The following is a 25331-nucleotide window of genomic DNA, read 5'->3' as shown; positions in this document are numbered from 1 at the left end:
TATATACTTATTATGGACACAGTATGCTTTGCATTAGTTATCTTGTTTTTATTAGTTATTGTTATTAGTCCCATCCTTCAGCTCCATTCAACACCTCCCATCTATCTCTCAACACCATCCATATTGGATTTCTATTTTCCATATATTTTTCAACTGTTTTACAAAAGTTCTGAAGTGCACCCAGTCCCTCCTGCAGCAAAGCACCCCCACAGCATGATGCTGCCACCCCGTGCTTCACGGTTGGGATGGTGTTCTTCGGCTTGCAAGCTCCCCCTTTTCCTCCAACCATAACGATGGTCATTATGGCCAAACAGTTCTATTTTTGTTTAATCAGACCAGAGGAAATTTCTCCAAAAAGTACAATCTTTGTCCCCATGTGCAGTTGCAAACCATAGTCTGGCTTTTTTATGGCGGTTTTGGAGCAGTGGCTTCTTCCTTGCTGAGCGGCCTTTAAGGTTAGGTCGATATAGGACTAATTTTACTGTGGATATAGATACTTTTGTACCTGTTTGCTCCAGCATCTTCACAAGGTCCTTTGCTGTTGTTCTGGGATTGATTTGCACTTTCGCACCAAAGTACGTTTATCTCTAGGAGACAGAACGCGTCTCCTTCCTGAGCGGTATGACGGCTGCGTGGTCCCATGGTATTTATACTTGCGTACTATTGTTTGTACAGATGAACGTGGTACCTTCAGGTGTTTGGAAATTGCTCCCAAGGATGAACCAGACTTGTGGAGGTCTGCAATGTTTTTTTTCTGAGGTCTTGGCTGATTTCTTTTGATTTTCCCATGATGTCAAGAAAAGAGGCACTGAGTTTGAAGGTAGGCCTTGAAATACATCCACAGGTACACCTCCAATTGACTCAAATGATGTCAATTAGCCTATCAGAAGCTTCTAAAGCCATGACATCATTTTCTGGAATTTTCCAAGCTGTTTAAAGGCACAGTCAACTTTGTGTATGTAAACTTCTGACCCACTGGAATTGTGATACAGTGAATTATAAGTGAAATAATCTGTCTGTAAACAATTCTTGGAAAAATTACTTGTGTCATGCACAAAGCAGATGTCCTAACCGACTTGCCAAAACTATAGTTTGTAAACAAGAAATTTGTGGAGTGGTTGAAAAACGAGTTTTAATGACTCCAACCAAAGTGTATGTAAACTTCCGACTTCAACTTTATATATTTATATTGCGGACTCTGACATTGCTTGTTCTAATATTTCTAGATTTCTTCATTCCTTTCTTTTTCTTTTTTGGATTTGCGTGTATTGTTTTCTATTGTTAGGTATTACTGCACTGTTGTAGCTAGGAACATAAGCATTTAGCTACACCCGCGATAACATAACATTTTATTTTATTTTGATTTGGGTGGGGTTTGGGGGGTTAAATGACATACTTCTTCTTCTCATTTTTCCTTCTATTTGTTCTGTCCCAGTCTGTACAGTATCTTTGCCTTTTGAGAGGTCAAGCTCTCAAGGCCAGCAGACCTCGCTGTTACCGTATTGTAGAGCAACTAAGTTTAGCCTTCCACATAAAGCTCTGCAATAGCACACTATATGATGGCATACTCTTCCTAACTATTTTCAGATGTGATAGGTCTAGCCGAGGTAAGGCCATTACGGCCTGATATTCATGATCAGGTCAAAGTTCAGAAACAGTTTGGAACTTTCTCTTCATTTTCCATTTATATGACTAATCCACGACAGACATTGCCTTACATACCGGCAGATGGGTTCAGAGGGAGCTATGGACTTCTGGGAAACTACAGTGAATATGTAACACAGACAGCAAAGGGAAAAGGTGTGGTAGAGAAGAGCTGATCTCTCAGGAAATGGGTTGTTAGTGGAGGCTGGGAGACTAGAACATGTCATAATCCTCCTAAACACGTGTCTGCTTCTCTGATTTTTTTCATTGCATAATATGTTAGAAAAGTGCAAATAAATCCTATATTTTACCCTGTACTAGTCAAACACACACAAACATGTACAAATTGTCACATTTCTCACATGGGTACTAAACCTGCAGGTGCCCCTCAAATTCCAATTTTGGAAAATAAATACAACAGAATGAGTAACTACAAATCAATCATAGAAAACACCGACCACACACTATTTATAGTCTCTTCCTCTACCAGGATGATATGTGCCCAATACCTCACCACCATTGTCATTCCTCAAAGGACAGTTGGGCCCCTGTGATGCTGTGTGCCCACCTCACGGCTGCACAAAACTTTCTTTCACCTTCATTTTAAAACAATACCTTCAATTAAAACATTTTGGGTGTCTGTCTATGCATTTGAATACTCTGTCTGAGGGCACCTGAAGACAGCATGAGCTTGTGCTGAACAAACAATGTATCAGATAGTCTCTCATTCCCATTTCATCTCAACAGGATTTGTCCTTCTTACTGTGTGCATCTTCTGCCCTAACCACTGAATTATACCACCTACTATAGAATACGAGAATTTGTGGATATCCTGTGAGGATTGAACATGCTTTTTCAGTGATATTATAGAAGAGAAACCCTTTCACAAGACAGGTCTAGAATAGGGACAATCATCAACAACATCTCCAAATGATTGCCATCACCTTTCACCTGTCAGAGAAAGAGCATTACAATAAATAGGATGCTTATATTATAGTGTTCACCTGATAAAGCCCTTGCAATTACAAGTAGGCCTGCCCTAATGCACATTTACATTCTGACATCAAGTCGTATGCATGAGACTAGGACGTAATCCACCCACAGATGTTTTCCTAAACATTGAAGGTATCACTGAAGCGCCATTCCATTCACTCCATTATGGTCATTAATACGAGCCGTCCTCCCCTCAGCAGCCACCTGTGCACTGAAAGTAGCAATAACCTTATTAAAGTATTTTTTAAAGGAGACACTTCTAATCTGTTCTAGACTTATGCTTTTTTAGAAGCTCTGAAATCATTTAAAAAGTACAAAAAGCACTGCCCTTAGCCCCCTCACCATGTTAGTAAAGGTACTGGGCTGTCTCTAGGGAAACCATGGCCAGCAAACCTTAAACCTGAGCCTGAGATTGGAGAGCAGCTGTTGGTTTATTAAGACCATCATATAGCTCTTTCTACTATGCAACTGGTTTCAAATGTGTTCAAATGAAAAGGATAAGAGGAAATAAAGATAATGGGGAAAAGAATACACAGAAGGGACTGCTCATGTTGTTGCATTTCCTGTTTGTTAGAAAAATGCACATGATATACCACAGCTAGCTCATGAGACAGTAGTGTTGTGAAGGCTGCATTATGACTGGGTTCCCCGGGGTAGCTTCCTATATGGAGCCTGCTGGTTAAACCAAAAACCCTTCTATTACAGGAGATGGTTGTACATCATCTGGACATCATCCATAGCCTAAAAGCCAATTTCACTATGTTAACATATTTTAATATAGTTTATAACTCTGTCTTCAACAGCACTCTGTTGTAGGTTACACTGTGGTGTACAATCCCTTCCCAGGAACTAAAGTAAACTAAAAGGAATAGGTTGGATCAGGATTTGCAACCAGTCCTTGAGTGGAGTTTGGCAGTAAAAACAAAGTCATAATGTGTGTTTTCTACACACATTTCAGTATATCTAGGGTATTGAAACAACACACAATTTCTAGCCTACATTTTAAGACAAAAGTCAGAGAGTATATATGACCCACATATAGGCTACATAAATATAATATCATCCAGTACCATCCATATAGTGCCCTATCAGAGATTACATACATTTACGTCATTTAGCAGACGCTCTTATCCAGAGTGACTTACAGTTAGTGCATACATTATTATTATTATTATTGTTTTTTTGTTTGTTTTTTCATACTGGCCCCCCGTGGGAATCGAACCCACAACCCTGGCGTTGCAAACGCCATGCTCTACCAACTGAGCTACCTCATATCGAGTCTATTATATATAGGCTTATATATCATAATTAAAATTCAATTAGAAGGATAACAAACATACAGTTTGGAGTGGTAGCCTATTTTAATACTAGATTAACCTAATTATATGAAAGATTTAGGCATAGCCTATTTTACAATTTACCTGCAACATGCGTGTGTTCTAATTTCCGTCGCAATAAAGCACTCGCTTTATGCGTGTAGTCTCGAGTTTGACAAGTTGGGGACTTTGATTGAAAACCATTACAAGTTTCACTATCCATTCTCAGCAGAAACCCTTGTCCATGATAACTTTCTTTGACTCTGAAACGTCTTGACCTAGACCCATTTCGTTAAGTAATTTGTAGTTATGTCCTGTTTTCGACGATAAGTCAAATTCATCTCTCTTACTTCCCGCTGCGATAACGCTCCCTCTGGACATTATAATTTATATGAAGGCCCACACCTTCCAAGAAAGGCATGGCACACGACGCGTTGCCTACAGTCCCTCTCTTGTGAGGTTCTTAGCTATAATTGTCCTGCAAATCCTGACGCCTAGCGGATTTAAAACAGCAGTGTAGACAAACTTTGAAGATGAACAACAATTGATCTTCGCTCAGTGTCTATATGGCCCATAGACGGAATTGAGAAAATTGCAGGTTGGTATTTTCCCGCTTCTGCCTACTGTTTTCACTGAGCGTTTGATTTGCACTGCAGGATTGTATAGAAGCATACTAGACTCTATACAGAGGAAGCTGACAGTTGATATGATTGCTTCGGCTGAATTACTTCTATATTCCATGTGACTGCCACTTTCTAAATCAAGTGTCAACCTCTCTTTCTCGGGCACACTACTGTGCAAATGAAATGCTCCTCTGAGAGTACCATATGGAGTGCTACTACCTGCAATTGAATACCTATGTTTTTATTTGAGAAGACCAGCTGATGGTAATACACGTCTAGATAAAGTAGTCTAACCTATTAGACAACACGATTAGCCAACAACAACAAAAGTGAAGCACATATTTTGCTCCCAATGCTCAGATCCTAAATCAATTTCATCTGAATGATAGTCAGTCTCTTATCCTTACCTGCATTATTGTAGCCCCATGATGAGGATATCACCTGAAATAAGGGAAATTGTGCATCTAATTTTCCATTCTTGGGTTAAGATGTAATATTTTGCAGCATCAAATGCAGTAACTCCTTATTTATTTTCTAACATATGATATGACATTTAAAGTGTGGTGTAAACCCTTACGAAAGAAGATTGCAGTCAGAGTGTAGTATAACTGCAGTATGCTGCAAATACTGCGTCCAAAATAACAGTTTTTCTTACTGCAGTAATTTTGCTTTACACTGCCGTTATTCTGCCATTACGGCGTCCAAAATATCACAGTCGACTGCAGTTAGTGCACTTTTACTGCAGTTTCAAAACTGCAATATTTTTTTAAAGTGAATACATTGTTAGAAAACATTATTTAGGTTACAACTTTGTTCTGTTAATCATAGGGCCAACATTCTTGAAGTAAAATTAGACAAATGAAGTAAGACTTGAGAAATGTAGTAGACTGTGACATCTATATTCAACAAAGGAACCACTATTCTATGTAGTTCCTTAGATTTTCGATGATGACAGAACTTTCTAAAATAAGCACGATTGGCTCCATGTGGACTCTTGTGAAAAGCTACTTTTGAATCCCATTGCTGCGGTAACTCTGGGGTAACACTTCCTTGAGAACATGCTCACTGAAAACAAGCCAGCATTCACTCCATTCCTACACCCACTCCCAACTGACTGGAATGTCTGTTACTTTGGGGGTCACTTACATGCTGAACAGACTACTACTATGAAACCATAGCAAGTTATGAGAACACTCATACTTTAATGTTTCTTTCTGAATAAGAGTATACAACTGCAACTATATACATGTATAGTTTATAAAATAATAAGTGATGTTTCATATTATAACAATGACTTCTTAAAGAGCAGAGGAATCCATTAAATACAAAACACAGTTGGAGTATCAGAAATATTTAAATCTACATTTAAAAACAGATTCTCTCTATCACATTAATTATTATCCTTACCGGTACATGTATTTCAAACAATATTCCAAAACATTTTAAACATTTTAAAACGATGTTTACATAAAAAAATATATATATATTACTTTTGCCCTTCAAAACAATGAGCACAAACAGGTGAGGAAGGCCATGTTCAGGTGTCCTATGAAAGGCCACAGGTCCTGGATGTGGGGTCAAAGGGGGGCCAAATGTGCTGGGCCCTGCATGGCTGTTCAGTGTCCACACAGCCAGCAGTAGAGCTGTAGCTGAGAGGCAGGATATCAAGAGGCAGGCTGAGGGAAGTGGGCAGGGCTTGGGACAGTAAATCACAGCAGTAGCACAAGCCTGTTCCAAATGATGGTTTGTGCATATCAATGGACTGAAGCACTGGACACTGGCTCTGGAAAAAAGGGCCCCTCAAAAACAGCGTACAGTATGATGTCTGTCTCTCTCTCTCTGTTGGTATCTGTCTCTCTCTCTCTCTGTGTGGGTCAAGAAGGGAAGCACAGTGTATCAAAAATACTAAAGGGATTTCATGACAGTTCTAAGCAATTTAAGACCATAATCCTCCCAGACCCCAGTAATGTAAAAGGCTAAACTTACTAAATTCAATGATGAGTGAACACATAAACAACTCTTGACTGACATAGAATGCACAAAGGTCCCAATGTGCGCTGACCAAGGAATGTCCTCTGAAACCATGCTATACCCACACACTGTGGGATGATTGACAACAGAACAATGGACAATATTATTATATTTCTATTCCTCATCTCATATACAGTACTGTGTTTTCCACTATCCAGAATAGCACACAACATACTTTAATTAATATTGTCATGAAGGCCTGATGAGACAAGCATGCCGATCATTGAATATTTTGTATTTTTATAGATTTCCAGTATATTAAGTCAGCAAAGCTCAAAGACCGCATAATATGGTGTTTTCATCCCCAACAATATCATACATTCGGTTACAATTTAATAGAGTCAGCATGGAACTATTGAACTACTGATCTTTATAAAATACATTTGATTGAATTTGAATTGGCTGGTGATGTCCTTTATTGGGCGGTAGGTAGCTTAGTGGTTAAGAGCGTTGTGCCAGTAACCGAAAGGTCGCTGGTTCTAATCCCCGAGCCGACTAGGTGAAAAATCTGTTGATGTGCCCTTGAGCAAGGCACTTAACCCTAATTGCTCCTGTAAGTCGCTCTGGATAAGAGCGTCTGCTAAATGACAAAAAAATAAAAAAAATAGATGGCTTTCACTCTTGAATACATAACACAAGTTTATTGTTTGTTTCATTAGCATATATGCAAAGAGAAGCTAGCACCTTGCAAACTGACAAGCATAATGCAGAATAAATGATGAACTATCAACAATTACAATAATTGATTTTTTTCTATATTGTGGGGATATATTCATGGTCATTCATGGGAAAACACTTGACCTGGTGGGGATTACATGTCAGTCATACTTAGAATTTCTCAAGTGCTCTTGGAATTCATCACAGTAACTTTTGTCAATTTTCTACACTACATGCATTCATTACGTCTTTGTTTTCATTATGGTGTTGTCTGCTATAAGAGAAGCCCATTGGCAATTGAACATACCTCTCTCTACCAGTAAATGTACATGTCCACTCAGAAAAAGGACAGTGCTGCTTGAGTGACATTTCTAGAACACTGTTGTTGAAGTTGTTATAACAGATTCATAGAGGGTGATTTGATAGACAGATACAATAGAAAAAGTGTCTGCTAGGCTGGCAGTTAAGCCTGACTTCTCGACTCAGGGGAAGTGGCAATCTTCCCTGCTTTTTTCTCCTCTACAAGAATATCAAACTATTGCCTCCTGGGCCAATATAGTTCATTTTACAAAGATCCCTCTAAAGCTTTAGTGAACTTATATAATGGTGGTGAGATTGTGATGGGAAATAACTTCAATTAAGATGCTTTAGTGGGATCTATATTGTCTTTGTTCTGTTGGTGATGGTCTTCAGTCCCATTAAGGACTTTAAATGGGTGTCAGATAATAGAGGGTGGCTCGGGTATTTGTGGGAACTTCAATAACTGTGGAGAGAAAAACCCATCCAACTGAAACATGTTCTGTAGACTACACTGAATGCAATATGTCACTGAGATAACTACAAAAAATACTCCTTGAGGGATATCCCACACCTTATTACCAAAATACAAGTGGATGAAAATGTACAATACCGTAATTAGTCAGTGTAACTCAGCACCATGTAGCCTAAGTAGCTTTAGAAAAACTATTAATTTGATAGGAAAGGGAACATACATTTTCTTCCCCCCACTTATTATAGGTGTAGTTACAGTTTTATATAAGTACAAACTTCATGATGAAGGCAGAAACGTTTGCATTGCTTAATATTGTTTTTGCAGACAAGTTACAGGTAACTGCCAAATAAAGGAAACACCAACATAAAGTGTTTTAAATGTGCGTTGGGCAACCACAAACTAGAACAGCTTCACTGTACCGTGGCATAGATTCTACAAGTGTCTGGAACTCTATTGGAGGGATGCGACACCATTCTTACACAAGAATTTCCATAATTTGGTGTTTTGTTAATTGTGGTGGAAAATGCTGTTTGCTGTAAGAAGTTTCACAGAGGCTATTTAACTACCGGTATTATATGCAAAATATGCTTTTTAGTTAAACTGCTGCTGTTGTAGGCCTGAGTACTTATTGCATACATTGGAGTTATATTATTAGTGACATGAAAAACATATACCAAGGCAAGGACTTCTATTCTTCCAAATCCCTATATTTGAACATTTCAAAGTCAGAAACACTACATGTCGACTGCATGTCTTTAGTATGACCTTTATAAAACCATGTGATGAAAGGTCATGAACTTTGAACTGTGGTCGACTGGACATTTCTGCAGTTGCGCCTCACCAACAGTAATTTGAAGTCGGAACCAAAGCATTGTGGGAGACAACCTTCTGGTTTTTTTGGAAGCAAAAGGCACTACATGCTCTACATCCTTACAATCTAATTACATAGGCCTTAATGTGATCCACATTTCTAATATTAATAAATGAAATATCCTACTTGCATCAATATAGCTAATGTATTTTTCTCAATGTTACTGTAATATCATGTGCTATGTTATAGCCTACAATTAGTCTTGTCTGTAATATTGTTGTCACCAAACAAAATTAAATTTGTTGATTGTCTAGTAAGAGTGAATAAAATTGAATACATATTGTAGTCTACACATGGGTTATTGTAGGGGATTTCTACACTGGCAATTTTAGAGGCTTAATCTGTGTCCAGGAAACCGTCCCTTAATGAGCAACTACCCCAGACACCAGTTGTGGGGTCAACACTTAAGTGCATTTGACTGCTTGGCATATTGTTTACCCAGTAACTTATGTGAACTGATGTACATGTATAGTCTAATCTTTTTCTGTACAGTGTGTTTTGTCCTTCATGTGATTGAATAAAACTATGTTCTTTAAATGCTTACTGACAAAAGCAACATAAAGGTTGAGAATTAAAGAAAACACCGCAAGCTGTAGTAATGCTGACATGCATCAATTACCATACAGTAAGAATCTTTATGGAATCCATTTAATCACATCTGTTACAATTCTATGTTACACAATCACAAATAATAATGAAGAAGGTACAAGGGCATGAAGTAATGGCAAAGAACAAAGCATATCCCATATGCTGCAAAAACACATATGTTCTCATTCTAGTAGCCTATGCACTCACTACCTGGTTATATTTTGAGAAAACATCACAAAGATACAAAACAAGTCTTGTGAATGTTAGAGCTTGGGCTAGTGTCTAATTTCCTTATTAGGATATTCATTCCTTGGACCATGTTGATCATGTTCAGCTTCGTGTAGGAGAAGTAGAATTTCGATAGCATCCACTTCATCAGCAATAACAAAGGTGAATGCCATGTCAGCCATTGTCGCGTTTCCTAGAAATAGCAGAAGTTGTCTGACTTGCTGTCGATGCATATGTACCTCTTCCGGCTTTACTCGTAGACTACTTTCGGCTTACCACTTAAACATGCCCAATATCTTCAAACCAGGAATCACTCTGCATGATGCCTCTTGTCAGGGGGAAATTCACCCTTTTTCAACATCAACTTACTTTTGCTTACTAACCTTTGCCTGCTCATAGTTGTTTAAAAATCACATGATGCACACCAGATGTGATCAGTGGCCGTGTTTGAGAGAATCAAAACCGTGATGCATCATGGGTAAATGGTGACTGACTGATCTACAAATAATATTGAGTAGTTATTTATGAGTCTAAACTCACCTTTAAAGGGCCTGTTCCTCTGCCCAGGCTTTTCTGACGCATGCCCGATCTTACAACGCCTGGATAGGTATTTTACATATCAGCTAACCCCAAGGACCAATGGCAAATTTTAAGTGGTAAATGGCAGAGTGCTTACCCCCATGTACAATACATTTGATGACTGTACTTAAGGTGTACTTTGTGATTCATGCTACATAGAGACCCTGACTAGCATCTGAACAACAGAAAAACATCTGATTTTGCACCATATTATAGAAACAAATAAAAAAATTTTTTGAAACAAATACAAATGATTCAGGTTTTGGAGAATTACATAGTTTTTTTCTCTCACATTTCTGTTTTAATATAATTATATTAAATTACTGAGAGAGAACAGGGCATTTATAAATATATAATAACATAACTTTCCCCAGAAAATGTTAACTACAGCCACCTACTGTACATCATTATAAATGTTGCTCACATGAAAATTGAGCAAAACTGCCACTTACTATCCTTGGATAATCAAATCCTAATTTCTAAATGAGATAATACTACTTGTAAATAATTAACTTATTCCAAAATAAAACAGAAAGCTTCTAAGTAATGTTGAAAATGGGGCATATGCAGCAGGCTGTAGTGAGGCAGAGTACAGTATACATACACACTGGCATCACATATTAGTCAGTGGGATAGGTAAATGGACCGTCACATAGAATATGGTCCCCTTTATTCCTGCTAGTTTATTCCTGCTAGCTCACTCTTCATGTGAGACACAGAGAGCCTGTTTAATCAAGCAGATAAGCTTTTCTGATATCCTTATAGGGACTCACTTTGACTCTTTTGTATGCATTGTACTCCACCGTATTTCTTAGCTGAGCTTAGCAATAATGGAAACAAAAAAAGAGAGAGGCAAAGTACTGTGCACTTTTGTCAAATCTCACCATTTTCCTTGTGGCGCCAACGGAACATGCACAACGTTTTCCACCAAGAGTACTCCCAACACTTCATGGTCCTCGGCTTTCCCAAATGACAAGGTGTTGATTTGTATCCTTCTATTCCAAAAGGATTCTATTCCAAAAGGATTGTGTTAAGTTCAGTTTAGAGATAAGTCCACTGTTACGCGGACGGTGAGAACGTGAGAATCATCCATCCAATGACGAAGTAAAAGAGGAAGACGGGATACACCACCAAAGCTTTGCGATTGGAAGGCTGGCTATCTGCTAAGAAAGCTGTGGAGGCTGGGGGGAAAACATATACATACATTCAGCTACATGTTATCAGTGACTTGTTTTATGATTAAGCAATAAGGCCCGAGGAGGTGTGGTATATGGCCAATAGACCACGGCTAAGGGCTGTTCTTAGGCAAGACGCAACGCGGAGTGCCTGGACACAGCCCTTAGCCGTGGTATATTGGCCATATATCACAAACCCTCGAGGAGCCTTATTGCTTTATAAACTGGTTACCAACATAGAGCAGTAAAAATACATGTTTTGTCATACCCGTGGTATACCACGGCTTTCAGCCAATCAGCATTCAGGGCTCGAACCACACAGGTTATAATAAAGATTAGACTGTATAATCTATTAAAATGTAGTACTAATGTTTTGAGGAACACTTGAACAAGTTTAATCTTTATGCGACAGCTCCACCTACTGAAAGTCAGTATGACTGCAAACAGTCAATGTGTTTGTAGAGGTGTGTTGGCACCAATAAACATAGCCAACCAAATAAAAAATGTTATATAATTGTCTCCTTACGAAAATGACTTTCCTTACCAAACGTGGACCAACTGAATGATGCTGTGACCACAATTAGTCGGACGATGAAGCTGACCGTCCCAGACCCACCCAGCAGCACCAGCCTACAGACAACCATTGCCACGGTCAGAGGCATGATGCAGTAGCCTAGCACACACAGGCTTTGGAAAAAAGATCTAGAGAGGGACGAAAACAATCATTTTAAATGCACATATTTCTACGTTTTCAATGAATAAATAAAATTAACTTCTTATGGAACTAATCATATTACAGTATTTGCATATTCAAATGCAATAATTTTTTATATTGGATTAATTTTACTATAATGATTGGAAGCTAGAAAGTTGGGCAGTTGTAAATGATGGACACGTACATGGTTCCTCCCAGCAGCTTTGAGTTCAGTGTGATAATGACAGATCCAAACCAGATGATCACAAACACCTCTGCAAACTGGGGCCCTCCGTCTTCCTTACTGTCAACTGAACCCCCCTGCAACATCCTGAAAACAGGAAGGAAACATTATCAATCCATAGCTCATCCTTCTCCAGTCGTCTTTCATTCTTAAATGGCAATCATCAGTTGAAACAATAACAAAGCATTCTACCTGCCCCCGTTTTGGTGAAAAGCTAAAGGGATGGGGCTGGAGAAATTTAACCACTCTCAAATTCATATACAGGGCTATGGATGCAAAGAGCATCCATTATATCAAAAGTATAGTTTTAACCATATTTTGAGGCTATATGGTGTTTGCTTACATTTACTTTGTTTACAAACATTGGAGTAAAACAAGTTTGCATTTTGGGTTCTGATGGGGTATGACAGGGGAACTAAGCTCATGAGGCATTTCTAAGTTATATTCTTCAAGAATCAAATGGGTACATATGATTAATTTATAAGTCCAAAAATGGATGTAGCAACTGCAGATTGCCCCTTTAAACGAGTGTCATCAGTCATATTCTGCTACTACATTGAAACATGAATACTCACAGAGCCAGTGTCACACAGAGCAATAATGGGCCCCATAAGTCCCCTGGAAAAGAGGAGGAAGTTAACACAATATTCCTAGAAAATCAAACACAATTACCATTGTCAAATGTTCCTAGGTAGTATAGGAAGAAGTTAAAATAATATTACTATAACACCAGGGTTGTCACTAGTTACCACTGCCACAAAGTCAAAATTGTCTATATCGTAAAAATTTATGAAAACAAAAATGAGCTTTTTGGTCTTAATTTAAAGTTAGGCATAAGGTTAGCAATGGGGTTAGGGTTAGGTCTAAAATCAGATTTTAAAAAGAGAAGTTATAGAAATAGGCGGGGTTTAGCCATAATTATCACTGCACCTGTACACAGCCCATCTGAAATTAGCCCACCCAACTACCTCATCCCCATATTGTTATTTATTTTGCTCGTTTGCACCCCAGTATCTCTATTTGCACATCATCTCTTGCACATCTATCATTCCAGTGTTAATACTAAATTGTAATTATTTTGCACTATGGCCTATTTATTGCCTTACCTCCATAACTTGCTACATTTGCACACACTGTATATATATTTTCTGTTGTATTTTTTGACTTTATGTTTTTTTACCCCATATGTAACTCTGTGTTGTTGTTTTTTATCGCACTGCTTTGCTTTATCTTGGCCAGGTCGCAGTTGTAAATGAGAACTTGTTGTCAACTGGCTTACCTGGTTAAATAAAGGTGAATCTTTTTAATTTTTTGTATGACTTTGTGGCTGTGTTAAGTAGTGACGACTGAACACCTGGCACATTTAGTTTGTCACATTTTCCTAGGTACTATTACAAATGTCAGTTTAAGTCATGTTTGCTATATACATACTGTTATTCTTGTACATGTTGGATAGATATCACTAAGTAAGATACAGCTTGGTCACATCATGTAATACCTATTCATTATGTTGGAATAGTATAAAAGATTCATTCATCTTTCAAAGTATACAGTACTCACAGTCTCTTAGTAGCGTGGAACTCTTCTTAGGATACATCACATGAACAAACTTTTTCCCCACAGCTTTCAGATCTCGCAACTGTAAATGAGACATGAGAGAGACTTTAGAAGAGGTTTTAAAGGTCCAATGCAGACGTTTTTATCTCAATATCAAATCATTTCTGGGTGACAATTAAGTACCTTACTACTCACGTGACTCCAAGTTTACTACGATATGATGGTTATTATATAAATATTTGCACATAAAGGGATTTCCACCACCACCACTTCTCGCATAATTAATTTTACAGACACAAAAATATCCCACCATGTCGAACAAACATTTACAGTTTTTTACCGAATCTACCTGTTTCCATCACAGCTGTAGTGATTTATTCTATATACAGTATGACTTTACTCACATTAAAAACTCTGGATGGAAACATGGTCATAGTGATGGATTTCAATTAGAATGGTAAAAATTAAACAACAATAGCTTCTTGGCAAAGAGCAATTTCTCAAGCAAGAATTTTCCTAGGACTGTCTGGGAGTGGTCTGAATGGGGAGGGGAAAACGGAAAACTAGCAGTTAATGACAGAGGTTTACAACTCTCTTTCCTATTGGTCTATTAACTACAGTAATTTACCGCCTGGTGATATCACCAGGCATACAAACTCCATCCCACCAAAACAGGCAGAAATTTCAGGCGGTCTTTTCAAACAGCTCTTACACTAAAACGACATTAATTATAATGTTCCTAACATTATTCCAACGCTCATAGTGTGGAAATATATATAAAACACAGAAAAATAAAAATAAGCTGTTATTTAAGATTGAAGTGTGCACAGTATGAAGAGGGAAATCTTACTATGGTGTCTTTGACAGGTTCATCCAGTGTGGAGTATTCGTCATCATGACTGGGGGTTCCAACAGGAACATTGATCTCCCCCTCAACAGGGATGTCTCCTGATATGGATACATCTGACAGACCTGCAAACTGGAGATAAGAAACACAGGTAACATTACACAGAAATACTTGGCTCTCAATAAAGACAACAACCGATTGTTGGCATTTAGCCAATACACTTTCTTCAAGATAATTCAATGCGGTCGTATTACATTTTGTTAGCTAGCGCCAAGTTCTTTACTGTACTTTAACTAATGTTAGTTATACAGCTAGCTGGTTAGCTAACTAGCCAACGTAGTTAGACAGCTACAGTTGCTATAGTTCTCCCTCTGGTTTTGGAAGGCATTCAGTACTTTTGCATGGACAGTGACTGTTCGGAACAAACACCGGCTCTCTCTCTCTCGCTCTCTCTCTCTCGCTCTCGCTCTCGCTCTCTCTCTCTCTCTCTCTCTCTCTCTCTCTCTCTCTCTCTCTCTCTCTCTCTCTCTCTCTCTCTCTCTCTCTCTCGACGTGTTTACCTAACGTTAGTTTAACTACTGTAGCTAGTTAGCTAGCTAACTGCAACACCCATGTTGACATTCCCTTACTAACTATCTGTATTTAATATTGGCACCAGAAACGCTTGCTAGAACATTGGTGTATACTACGAAAAATAAGATATTTAAGAATTCATACAATGTTGTACAAGAATACCGGTAATTCCATTATGTACTTTCTTCTTACCATAGGTTTACTTGACTCATCCACTTCCGCCATTTTGTTCACACGGAAATGAAACGTCATGTTTTGACCATGATGTCACGTGGCTTGAAAGCCAGCTACATCCTGGAGAGAAAAAACGTACACAAAGTATACAAACTTTTATGTGTTGCATGATCTCCAGAATTTCTAAGATCAGCACATTTTCAAAAGGAATATATTCCGGTTAGAATGCAATACTAGTATAAATGGTAATTTATGCAAATAATCGGATGTTTGATGTCAATATGGAGGGGATTGCCTTGCAATGTTCAAGAGCATGTGCGCCAAGTGTGGTTCAGAGATCAAAAAAGTATATTGGTATGATTTGCAAATTTAAGAGACAACAACTATAAGTAAAATATCAAAATATGGAAAACGTTTGGTGTAGTTGTCCCTTTAAGAATTCTGCTATGGGTGTGAAATGAGGAGGTCCTTGGCAAGGCCCTGCCCGCTTTTCTCAGTTGGCCCTATCTCAGTGTTTTAGCCACCACCCCCAACAAGGAAGAAGTCGACAAAGGAAAGATACATTGATGAAATGCACAAAACGGACCCAGATAGACACGAAAATAAATTGTAACAAGAATCAGCTAACATTGTTTACCTAATGAATTAATGCATCAAGAAACCAAGAAGAATCACTGCGTGCCACGTGTCCAAGGATTCGACTGCATTCATTTCTGGAGGAGTGGGCTACCCAAATCTCAATCTGGACATTTTATTAACAATGTTCTGCAATGTAACGATGCATTAATTCAGACTTCTAATTCCAACATCGAGGCTACTGTACATCATTCCAAAAATAAGCAATGGGGCATCCTCCTCTTGAGTTCAGCGACTGCTATGAGGACAGTCCGGATTTTAGAGAAAGACTAAAATGCTATGAATTAGAATTGGAAAGAACAAGCAAATTTCTCAAAGATGTAATCAAAGATGGCAACAGTGTAATCAATGCAATCAAGGGTAAGGTGCTCTCTTTTTCTTCCCCCTTTGTATTACTTTCTAGACTGTTTGTGGGCTTTAAAAAATGTCTATGTAGGAGAGGAATCTGCATTGGTTTGACACAGCCAACATCAAAATTCGTTTCCAAAAAAACAAAGCCTGTTTGATATGATATAATTAAGCAATAAGCACGGGTTGTGGTATTGCCAATATGCCACAGCAAAGGGCTGTTCTTACACACGATTCAACGCAGAGTGCCTGCATGGATACAGCCCTTAGCCATGGTATATTGGCCATATACCACAAACCCCTGAGGTGTCTTATTGCTATTATAAACAGTTTACCAACGTAATTCGAGCAGTAAAAATAAATGTTTTGTCATACCCATGGTATATGGTCTGATATACCACGGCTGTCAGCCAATCAGCATTCAGGGCTCGAACCACCCAGTTTATAATCTCTTGGAGCTCCTGATGGATTCCTGTAAAAATACATGGGTGTGAATGGATCCATAACATCATCAATGGAAAAACATTGCCAATGCATTGTGTGTGCCAAATAGTGACCTTATATACATACATTAAAAATGTCGTCATTTAGCAGACACTCTTATCCAGAGCGACTTACAAATTGGTATTGGTATTGATTACCGTCCATTTTTTATTTAATAACATTTTACAGTAACACAAGCAACACAAGCTCAGTATTTGTCTAGCAGCAGAATGACAAGCTAACAATTTCAACCAGTTTATCAGCCTAACTAACATTGTACTTTTCTTGATAAGAAATGAGTGGATGACAGTGGGCTGTGACAGCAGACTATTAATTATGTAACCAACATAACATAACATGTCAAAAACATGACCTGATAGACAGACAACCTACAGCTACAGTGTAAATGAACTCTGGTATGTATGACTCATCCCATGCTGACTTGCGCATGTGACACCTACACATTTACTGTGCTTCATAAAGTCAATCCAAATCCACAGAGCATTTTAGGTAGGCCTAAACGTTTGTTTCAGTCATACAAAAAATATGACCTGATGTTTGCACAGTCAATAACCAAACCCAAACCACATGCTAAGCAAGTGTAAGTAAACATTGGAAGACCTCAGTGATTCCTTGTTAGACACAACCACATAAGCAACATGAACCTGTAGCATATAATATCACCAATGTTTTTTCATTGTTGTAATGCTGTGCCTTATCCATGCCATGGTCCTGTCTCTTTTCCTTCCTGTTTTCTTCTCCACCAAAACCACTGCCATGTGATATTTTACTCTACATATAAGGAGAAAATGCTGCCTTTGCAGATCATAAGGAAGTGCGGCTTAAAGATTCTTACCCCTCCCTTCCACAGTTTTCAGCAGACTTGTCACACTGGATTTTGCCTGTACAATGACACTGTTCTACCACGCAGTGATGGGGGTGGGGGTGGGGGTGGGGGTGGGGGATAGGAGGACAAACTCAATATACTTTAAAACCAAATCGAAACTATGTAGAAATGATAATGGACCTACATTTATACAGTTTCTTGATTGTCCAGCTTGCTATTCACCGAAATGAAAGGCCAAATGAAAGGTCAGGGCCACTGGTTGGTAGTCATTGTGTTCCTTGGAGCATGGCTTTTTCGGGATGTGAGATGTTTTCCAGTCCCTTGGTATTGTGTGTGTGAGTCGAGGGGTGACTGGAAGCTGGGTTGCCAGACTGGGCCAATGGTATACTGAAGGCTAGCCTCAGTGTTTCACCAAAGTACCACTGTGCAAATCCCAAACATCAGCTCTTGGATGTTTTCCATGAGTACCGCTGCCTTTGTTGGTATAGGACCAAATTACTGGAACAGTATTTGCATTGTTTGACCCACCGAGATTCCATTTTGTAGCCCAATTCACAAATGTCAAGCTTTTTATCTCGAAAACAGAAACTGTCATTGTAAGTAGAGATGCAGTGCTGCTGATTATAGGAAATATCACTTATTCTGTCTTGGTGATAACTGGGAGTCACTTGAAGAGAGTGTTTGTTGTCGAGGTATAAGGGGCTGAAATAAGAGTTCCCCCCGAATGATATAAATCATAGGCCTAACACCCATCTGGGTGCAAACACAAGTCCTCTAGTATAGTATAAAACAAAACAAAAATCACTGAAGTGAGGAGGTTAACTTTCAATAAAAAATTGAAAACCCAAATTACAGAATTGCTTTTGACTGAAAGGATGGGTTATTTTATTGTTGGACTAGTCTGTCTGATATTTCCTGCCTCTTCATTGGCACACCCCTGAGGTAAAAGGAAGTTGACACACCTCTGCTAATGTAATGACTGTCTTCACTCATTAGAATGTTGAAAATAGAAGTGGAACATACAACACATGTTATAAGATTATGTATATCATTTGTATTTCTGATAGTGAAATTCAGGAACCAGGAATAATCTGATGCGTTCTCATGCTGCCTGTCTGGGCTAATCATGGGAACCAACCAGTTCCTGTCTTTAACTTTGAAAATAGTCCTGAGTTAGCCCAAACCAAGAATTGACTAAGAGGAAGTTGGTGGGCCTCCTAATTCTTATTATTCCAGGCAGCATGACTTCCTCAAACATACCATTTCTGTTTAGTTACTCTCCAAATACTGTGCTTATTTATATATGGCTGAACTGTAATAATAACAGTTCAATCACATATAAGCCCAATATTTGGCAATCACCAAAATAAATATCACAATTTAATTTATAAAGTCCTAATACACCCTTTATCCTTGTATACCTAAATGTTACTGTTATTATGTTGATTGTGTTGATAAAGTGTAATGTGTGTTTTATGAAGGTTATTCAGTGGCAGTGCAGAAGTTCTCCCAGACACTCAGTGTGTTCCAGTTCGACTTCATTGGCGATTCTCTGACAGATGATGAGATAAACATTGGTAAGTTCATATAGTGCTTTGTCACACAAACACTTACCGTAATGGTCAGCCTGAAAGCCATATTCTGCATATCGCTATATGGCTCTAGTCTAGTCTAGTACTTTCCCCCCTAGCGTTGACAGGTTGGCAACAGATTTATTAATGTTTCTCAAAGTTTCAGTGTAATTGACTTCTTTGAATTAGGAAGTTCTTTTTTTTTTTGTTGCCTTTATTGGTTTCACTTCCTCCCTTGTTCAGTGCATATGAGCCTGTCATCTTCTCAGGACAATTTTTACCCCATATAATTACACTAAACAATAATGAAACAAGTACTCTTCTAAATCTATTCACTATACAGTTACGTAACACAGGCTACACCATAATGTAATGTGACATTACAAGACGTACTGTAAATGTATTGTGACACATCATACAGCTAGAATGTCTTCATAACACATTACCTTTGTGTCAAAACAGTGTCCAGGGTTAAAGAATATGTAGTTATGTACATGTGTGTCCTAGTTATGATATGTAACCTAATATCTATCTTTCTCTTTGTCCTCAGCGGAATCTTTCCAGGAGTTTGCTGGTCTCCTACAGGAAGTGGAGGATGACAGGATAATGCTGGTGGGTTATCAGCAGCACCTCTTTGACCCTCATACAACCAGAGGTGGAAATCAGAGAAACCCCAACTGGAACTGGCTTCCTGGAGTGTCTCTGGTCTTTTCTTCCTTTGGCCCTGTGCTATAGAAATAATAATGTTGTGGTCCTCTGTAGCTCAGCTGGTAGAGCACGGCGCTTGTAACGCCAAGGTAGTGGGTTCGATCCCCGGGACCACACGTACACAAAAAAAAAAAATGTATGCACGCATGACTGTAAGTCGCTTTGGATAAAAGCGTCTGCTAAATGGCATAATTATATTAATTATATTATAATGTTATGACACTGCATTATCAGTGTGCAGTGAAAAGCAGCATATCCTGTTATACTGGGCTTCCTGGATGCTTTAAGGATCTTTACAAAAAACACAGCTGCTCTATAATTACAGCTGATGCTCTTTGTGAAGGGAAGAAGAGCAACACCTGCTGGAGTGCAAGATAATTCCCTGTTCATTTCTAGGCTTCTATTTGCTTGGTTCCCCTTTTCACCCAAATTCTTATCATAACTCATCTTGCATGTTGGTAATGTTTTGCCAAATGGCCAACAGAACATTCAATGTTTCATGTTTTTTTCTTGTTCAGGTTCAGAATGCTTGTGATCTGCTTATCAAGCCACTGGAGAAGTTTCGCAAGGAGCAAATAGGAGTGACAAAGGTGAGTTCATATTTAGTTTTATATTCATTTATTTATAATATTTAGTTTGATGGATACTTCAGTATTTACATTTTACAATTATTGGTTGTTGGATTGGAGTATACTCACTTTTCATTGAACAGTCATGTGCTCATGCAGTACTCTTTCACTTTTACTTGATGGGAGATAAACAGGATTTGAGTTTTGGCAGTGCATATAAACCACACTCTCATGTGCTGCTGAGGTGACACTGGCCCTCTTCCCCTTCCTCCATCTCCTCCAGATTTGCTTGCTGTGAAAATTCAGCAGGAAGCTCACCATGACACCAACCTACTTATTCAGCAAGGCATTAAGTCAAACACAATTTTTTCTCTTTAGTGTACCTACCCAGTGCCACCATAAACTGACCCAGTTGATCAACTTAAAACTTTTTTACCATTGCAAAGACTATTCAAATGGACTAGTTCTACAGTGGGGAAAAAAAGTATTTAGTCAGCCACCAATTGTGCAAGTTCTCCACTTAAAAAGATGAGAGAGGCCTGTAATTTTCATCATAGGTACACGTCAACTATGACAGACAAATTGAGATTTTTTTTCTCCAGAAAATCACATTGTAGGATTTTTAATGAATTTATTTGCAAATTATGGTGGAAAATAAGTATTTGGTCACCTACAAACAAGCAAGATTTCTGGCTCTCACAGACCTGTAACTTCTTCTTTAAGAGGCTCCTCTGTCCTCCACTCGTTACCTGTATTAATGGCACCTGTTTGAACTTGTTATCAGTATAAAAGACACCTGTCCACAACCTCAAACAGTCACACTCCAAACTCCACTATGGCCAAGACCAAAGAGCTGTCAAAGGACGCCAGAAACAAAATTGTAGACCTGCACCAGGCTGGGAAGACAATCTGCAATAGGTAAGCAGCTTGGTTTGAAGAAATCAACTGTGGGAGCAATTATTAGGAAATGGAAGACATACAAGACCACTGATAATCTCCCTCGATCTGGGGCTCCACGCAAGATCTCACCCCGTGGGGTCAAAATGATCACAAGAACGGTGAGCAAAAATCCTAGAACCACATGGGGGGACTTAGTGAATGACCTGCAGAGAGCTGGGACCAAAGTAACAAAGCCTACCATCAGTAACACACTACGCCGCCAGGGACTGAAATCCTGCAGTGCCAGACGTGTCCCCCTGCTTAAGCCAGTACATGTCCAGGCCCGTCTGAAGTTTGCTAGAGTGCAGATGAAACCAAAATATAACTTTTTGGTAAAAACTCAACTCGTCGTGTTTGGGGGACAAAGAATGCTGAGTTGCATCCAAAGAACACCATACCTACTGTGAAGCGTGGGGGTGGAAACATCATGCTTTGGGGCTGTTTTTCTGCAAAGGGACCAGGACGACTGATCCGTGTAAAGGAAAGAATGAATGGGGCCATGTATCGTGAGATTTTGAGTGAAAACTTCCTTCCATCAGCAAGGGCATTGAAGATGAAACGTGGCTGGGTCTTTCAGCATGACAATGATCCCAAACACACCGCCCGGGCAACGAAGGAGTGGCTTCGTAAGAAGCATTTCAAAGTCCTGGAGTGGCCTAGCCAGTCTCCAGATCTCAACCCCATAGAAAATCTTTGGAGGGAGTTGAAAGTCCGTGTTGCCCAGCGACAGCCCCAAAACATCACTGCTCTAGAGGAGATCTGCATGGAGGAATGGGCCAAAATACCAGCAACAGTGTGTGAAAACCTTGTGAAGACTTACAGAAAACGTTTGACCTGTGTCATTGCCAACAAAGGGTATATAACAAAGTATTGAGAAACTTTTGTTATTGACCAGATACTTATTTTCCACCATAATTTGCAAATAAATTCATTAAAAATCCTACAATGTGATTTTCTGGATTTATTTTTCTCATTTTGTCTGTCATAGTTGACGTGTACCTATGATGAAAATTACAGGCCTCTCTCATCTTTTTAAGTGGGAGAACTTGCACAATTGGTGGCTGACTAAATACTTTTTTTCCCCACTGTATCTATGCTTGGTCCTACTGCAATGCAGTTTGATTGAATTTAGCCTTTAGATTAAGTGAATAAATAGCCAAAGTCAGTAGATGTGCTGTAGTAACAATACTAGTGTTGCACTGCATAAATGTAGAAACACAAGTTCTGGAAGAAGGAGCCTCCCACTGGGCACAAACTGGTTGAATGAACATCATTTTTCAACGTATTGTGACATGGAATCAACATGGAAAATACATGGATGGGTGGGAAAATCAATGGATGGGTGGGCATATATCGCGAACGTCTAGCAACCCAAAGGTTGAGTGTTCGAATGTCATCACGGACAATTTTAGCATTTTAGCTAATTGGCAACTTTGCAACTACTTACTACTTAGCATGTTAGCTAACCGGAACCCTAACCTTAACCCTTTAACTTAACTCCTAACCTTAACCCTAACATTAGCCCCTAACCCTAACCCCTAGCCTAGCTGACGTTAGCCACTTAGCTAATGTTAGCGTTAGCCACCTAGCTAACGTTAGCCACAACAAATTGGAATTCGTAACGTATCAAACAAAATGGATGATGGACATCCACAAATTAATACATACTATACAAAACGTAACATATCATACTGATTTGAGTGTCACGGATTTACATTTAATATGTTACATCTACCCCTGAGTCCAGGTTGGTTTAACAGAGCAAATGAAATGTGGCCATACTTTATCAATCATCAATGATGCTATTTAGACCTATATAGCATTTTCAAAGTCATCAACAACAAGTGTTTGAATTCAACCCAGAATTCAACTAAAAATAAACCATACAATAGGCCTAGGGTTTCAAGCTCTGGTTGATTTCAAATTTAATATGAAATTGAATTAGCAAGTATTGGGAATAATTCACTTGTGTATTAAAGTAGTCGAAAGTTGTGTTTGGTCCCATATTCTTTGATGTAATCATTGCGTGCTAGGAATATGGGACCAAATACTAAACTTGTTAATTTGTCCCAATATTTTTGGTCCACTAAAATGGGGCGACTATGTACAAAAAGTGCTGTAATTTCTAAACGGTTCACCCGATATGGATGAAAATACCATCAAATTAAAGCTGACAGTCTGCACTTTAATCTTGTAGTCATTGTATTATTTCAAATCCAAAGTGCTGGATTACAGAGCCAAAACTAAAATTTGCCACTGTCCCAATACTTTTGGAGCTCACTGTGAGTGAAGGTATGGGACTAACTCAAATCACATTTTATTTATAGTGCATTTAAAGTTGGATTTGATTTAGTCCTATTCAATAGCTTAGATTTTTGTTTGAGATGGAGACGTGACCCCAGCATATCAATTATTAATTTGTAGACAAACTGGAATTAAAGCAAGACTAAGTCAGTGCCACAGATGGAACTACACAAGCAGAAGATACATCTCATTCAAATGTTTATATTTGGTTACGTTGATAACCAAACACTATTTAATATCACTTCTGAAATACAGAAATAGCCTATTAACTTATCGACAAGTTAACAAATGATATGTTGGATTCACATCTTCAACTCAACCAAAAATAAAAGTTAAAGAATGGGATTAAGCCAGTGGCTCAGATGGAACTATCCAAGCAGTAGATACATCTCCTTTAAATGTTGATATTTGGTTGCGTTGTCAACCAAACACAATTTAATGTAACTTTTGTAATACAGTAAATAGCTAAGTAAAAAGTTAAGGAGACTATCTTACAAACGAATGTAACCTTCAACCTTAAAATGAGTAACACATCTGTGGCCACGTGTTGAGGTTACTAAAACTATAAAGATCTTATGTAATCATATGAACTATGTTCAAGATAGCATTCATAAGTCATCACAGGTCTGTGGAGATCTTCACAATTGCTATAATAATCTGCGCAGAATCTCAAATGGCATTGATCACTTGCACTGTGTACTTTTAATATCGTCTCAACTGCAATCCCGGTCATTTGGTTCTGCTATTAGATGAATCACAGCGATATCACATTAATCTGTTGTATAAATAAACAAAATATCTGATATTGTATTCCCATTTCACCATGCTGAAAATTGGTCAATAGACCAATAGCAAAGAGTTCCAAACCTCTCTGCCAATAACAGCTAGTTCTCAGTTTTCCCTTCCCATTCAGACAAGTCCCAGAGACCGTCCTAGCTAAATTATTGCTTGAGAACAATTTTTTTTTTGCTAAAAAGCTATTTTTGCCTATTTTTAATGGAAAACTATTACAGTAAGGTACTTAATTGTTACCCAGAAATGATTTGATATTGATATAAAAACAGCTGCATTGGGCCTTTTAAATAGCATAGGCTACAGTAAGGAGTAATAGCAACAGCAAAATACATAGTTTTTGCTAAATATGTTGGAAGTGTTGGCAGTCAACATTGTTGTAGTTGCTTCAACGAGTATAGGCCTGTACATGTCTTTACTCCTGAAACAAATAAAAATACTAAGTGTGAGGCTATTGTAGGCGATGTGTGAGGTTCGCAGTAAGCAAAATATAGGCCTATCCACTGTTGATATGGCATTATATTGTATGTACAGTATTGTACATTATTTTAGCCAGCTCTTGTTATTA

The 25331-nt window shown here is 38.5% G+C and overlaps 2 protein-coding genes across 3 annotated transcripts in view; one reads left to right on the top strand and one right to left on the bottom strand.

Annotated features, from left to right (window-relative positions):
• Positions 1-9536: 9536 nt before the first annotated feature.
• On the bottom strand, positions 9537-15644 carry LOC311143035 (protein YIPF6-like; the record flags this gene model as incomplete). Its single annotated transcript, XM_084178833.1, has 7 exons — positions 9537-11483; positions 12022-12179; positions 12377-12502; positions 12991-13033; positions 13976-14054; positions 14823-14951; positions 15585-15644. The coding sequence occupies 7 exons, from the start codon at positions 15642-15644 to the stop codon at positions 11362-11364; spliced, it is 717 nt and encodes a 238-aa protein (XP_084034959.1). The 3' UTR covers positions 9537-11361.
• Positions 15645-16091: 447 nt separating this feature from the next.
• Positions 16092-25331, top strand: part of LOC311142470 (oligophrenin-1-like) — a 43078-nt gene continuing 33838 nt past the window's right edge. For both annotated transcript variants that reach the window (XM_084178119.1, XM_084178120.1), the window contains exons 1-4: positions 16092-16562; positions 19362-19457; positions 20002-20063; positions 20678-20749. In XM_084178119.1, coding sequence (XP_084034245.1) covers positions 16409-16562; positions 19362-19457; positions 20002-20063; positions 20678-20749 — 384 coding nt within the window. In that variant the 5' untranslated portion in view covers positions 16092-16408. The remainder of the gene's footprint in view (positions 16563-19361; positions 19458-20001; positions 20064-20677; positions 20750-25331) is intronic.

The sequence above is a fragment of the Coregonus lavaretus genome (assembly GCF_964263955.1).
Source record: "Coregonus lavaretus genome assembly, chromosome: 15".
NCBI lineage: Eukaryota > Metazoa > Chordata > Actinopteri > Salmoniformes > Salmonidae > Coregonus > Coregonus lavaretus.
The sequence above is the reverse complement of the archived record's forward strand: the minus strand, read 5'-3'. Positions and strand labels throughout refer to the sequence as shown.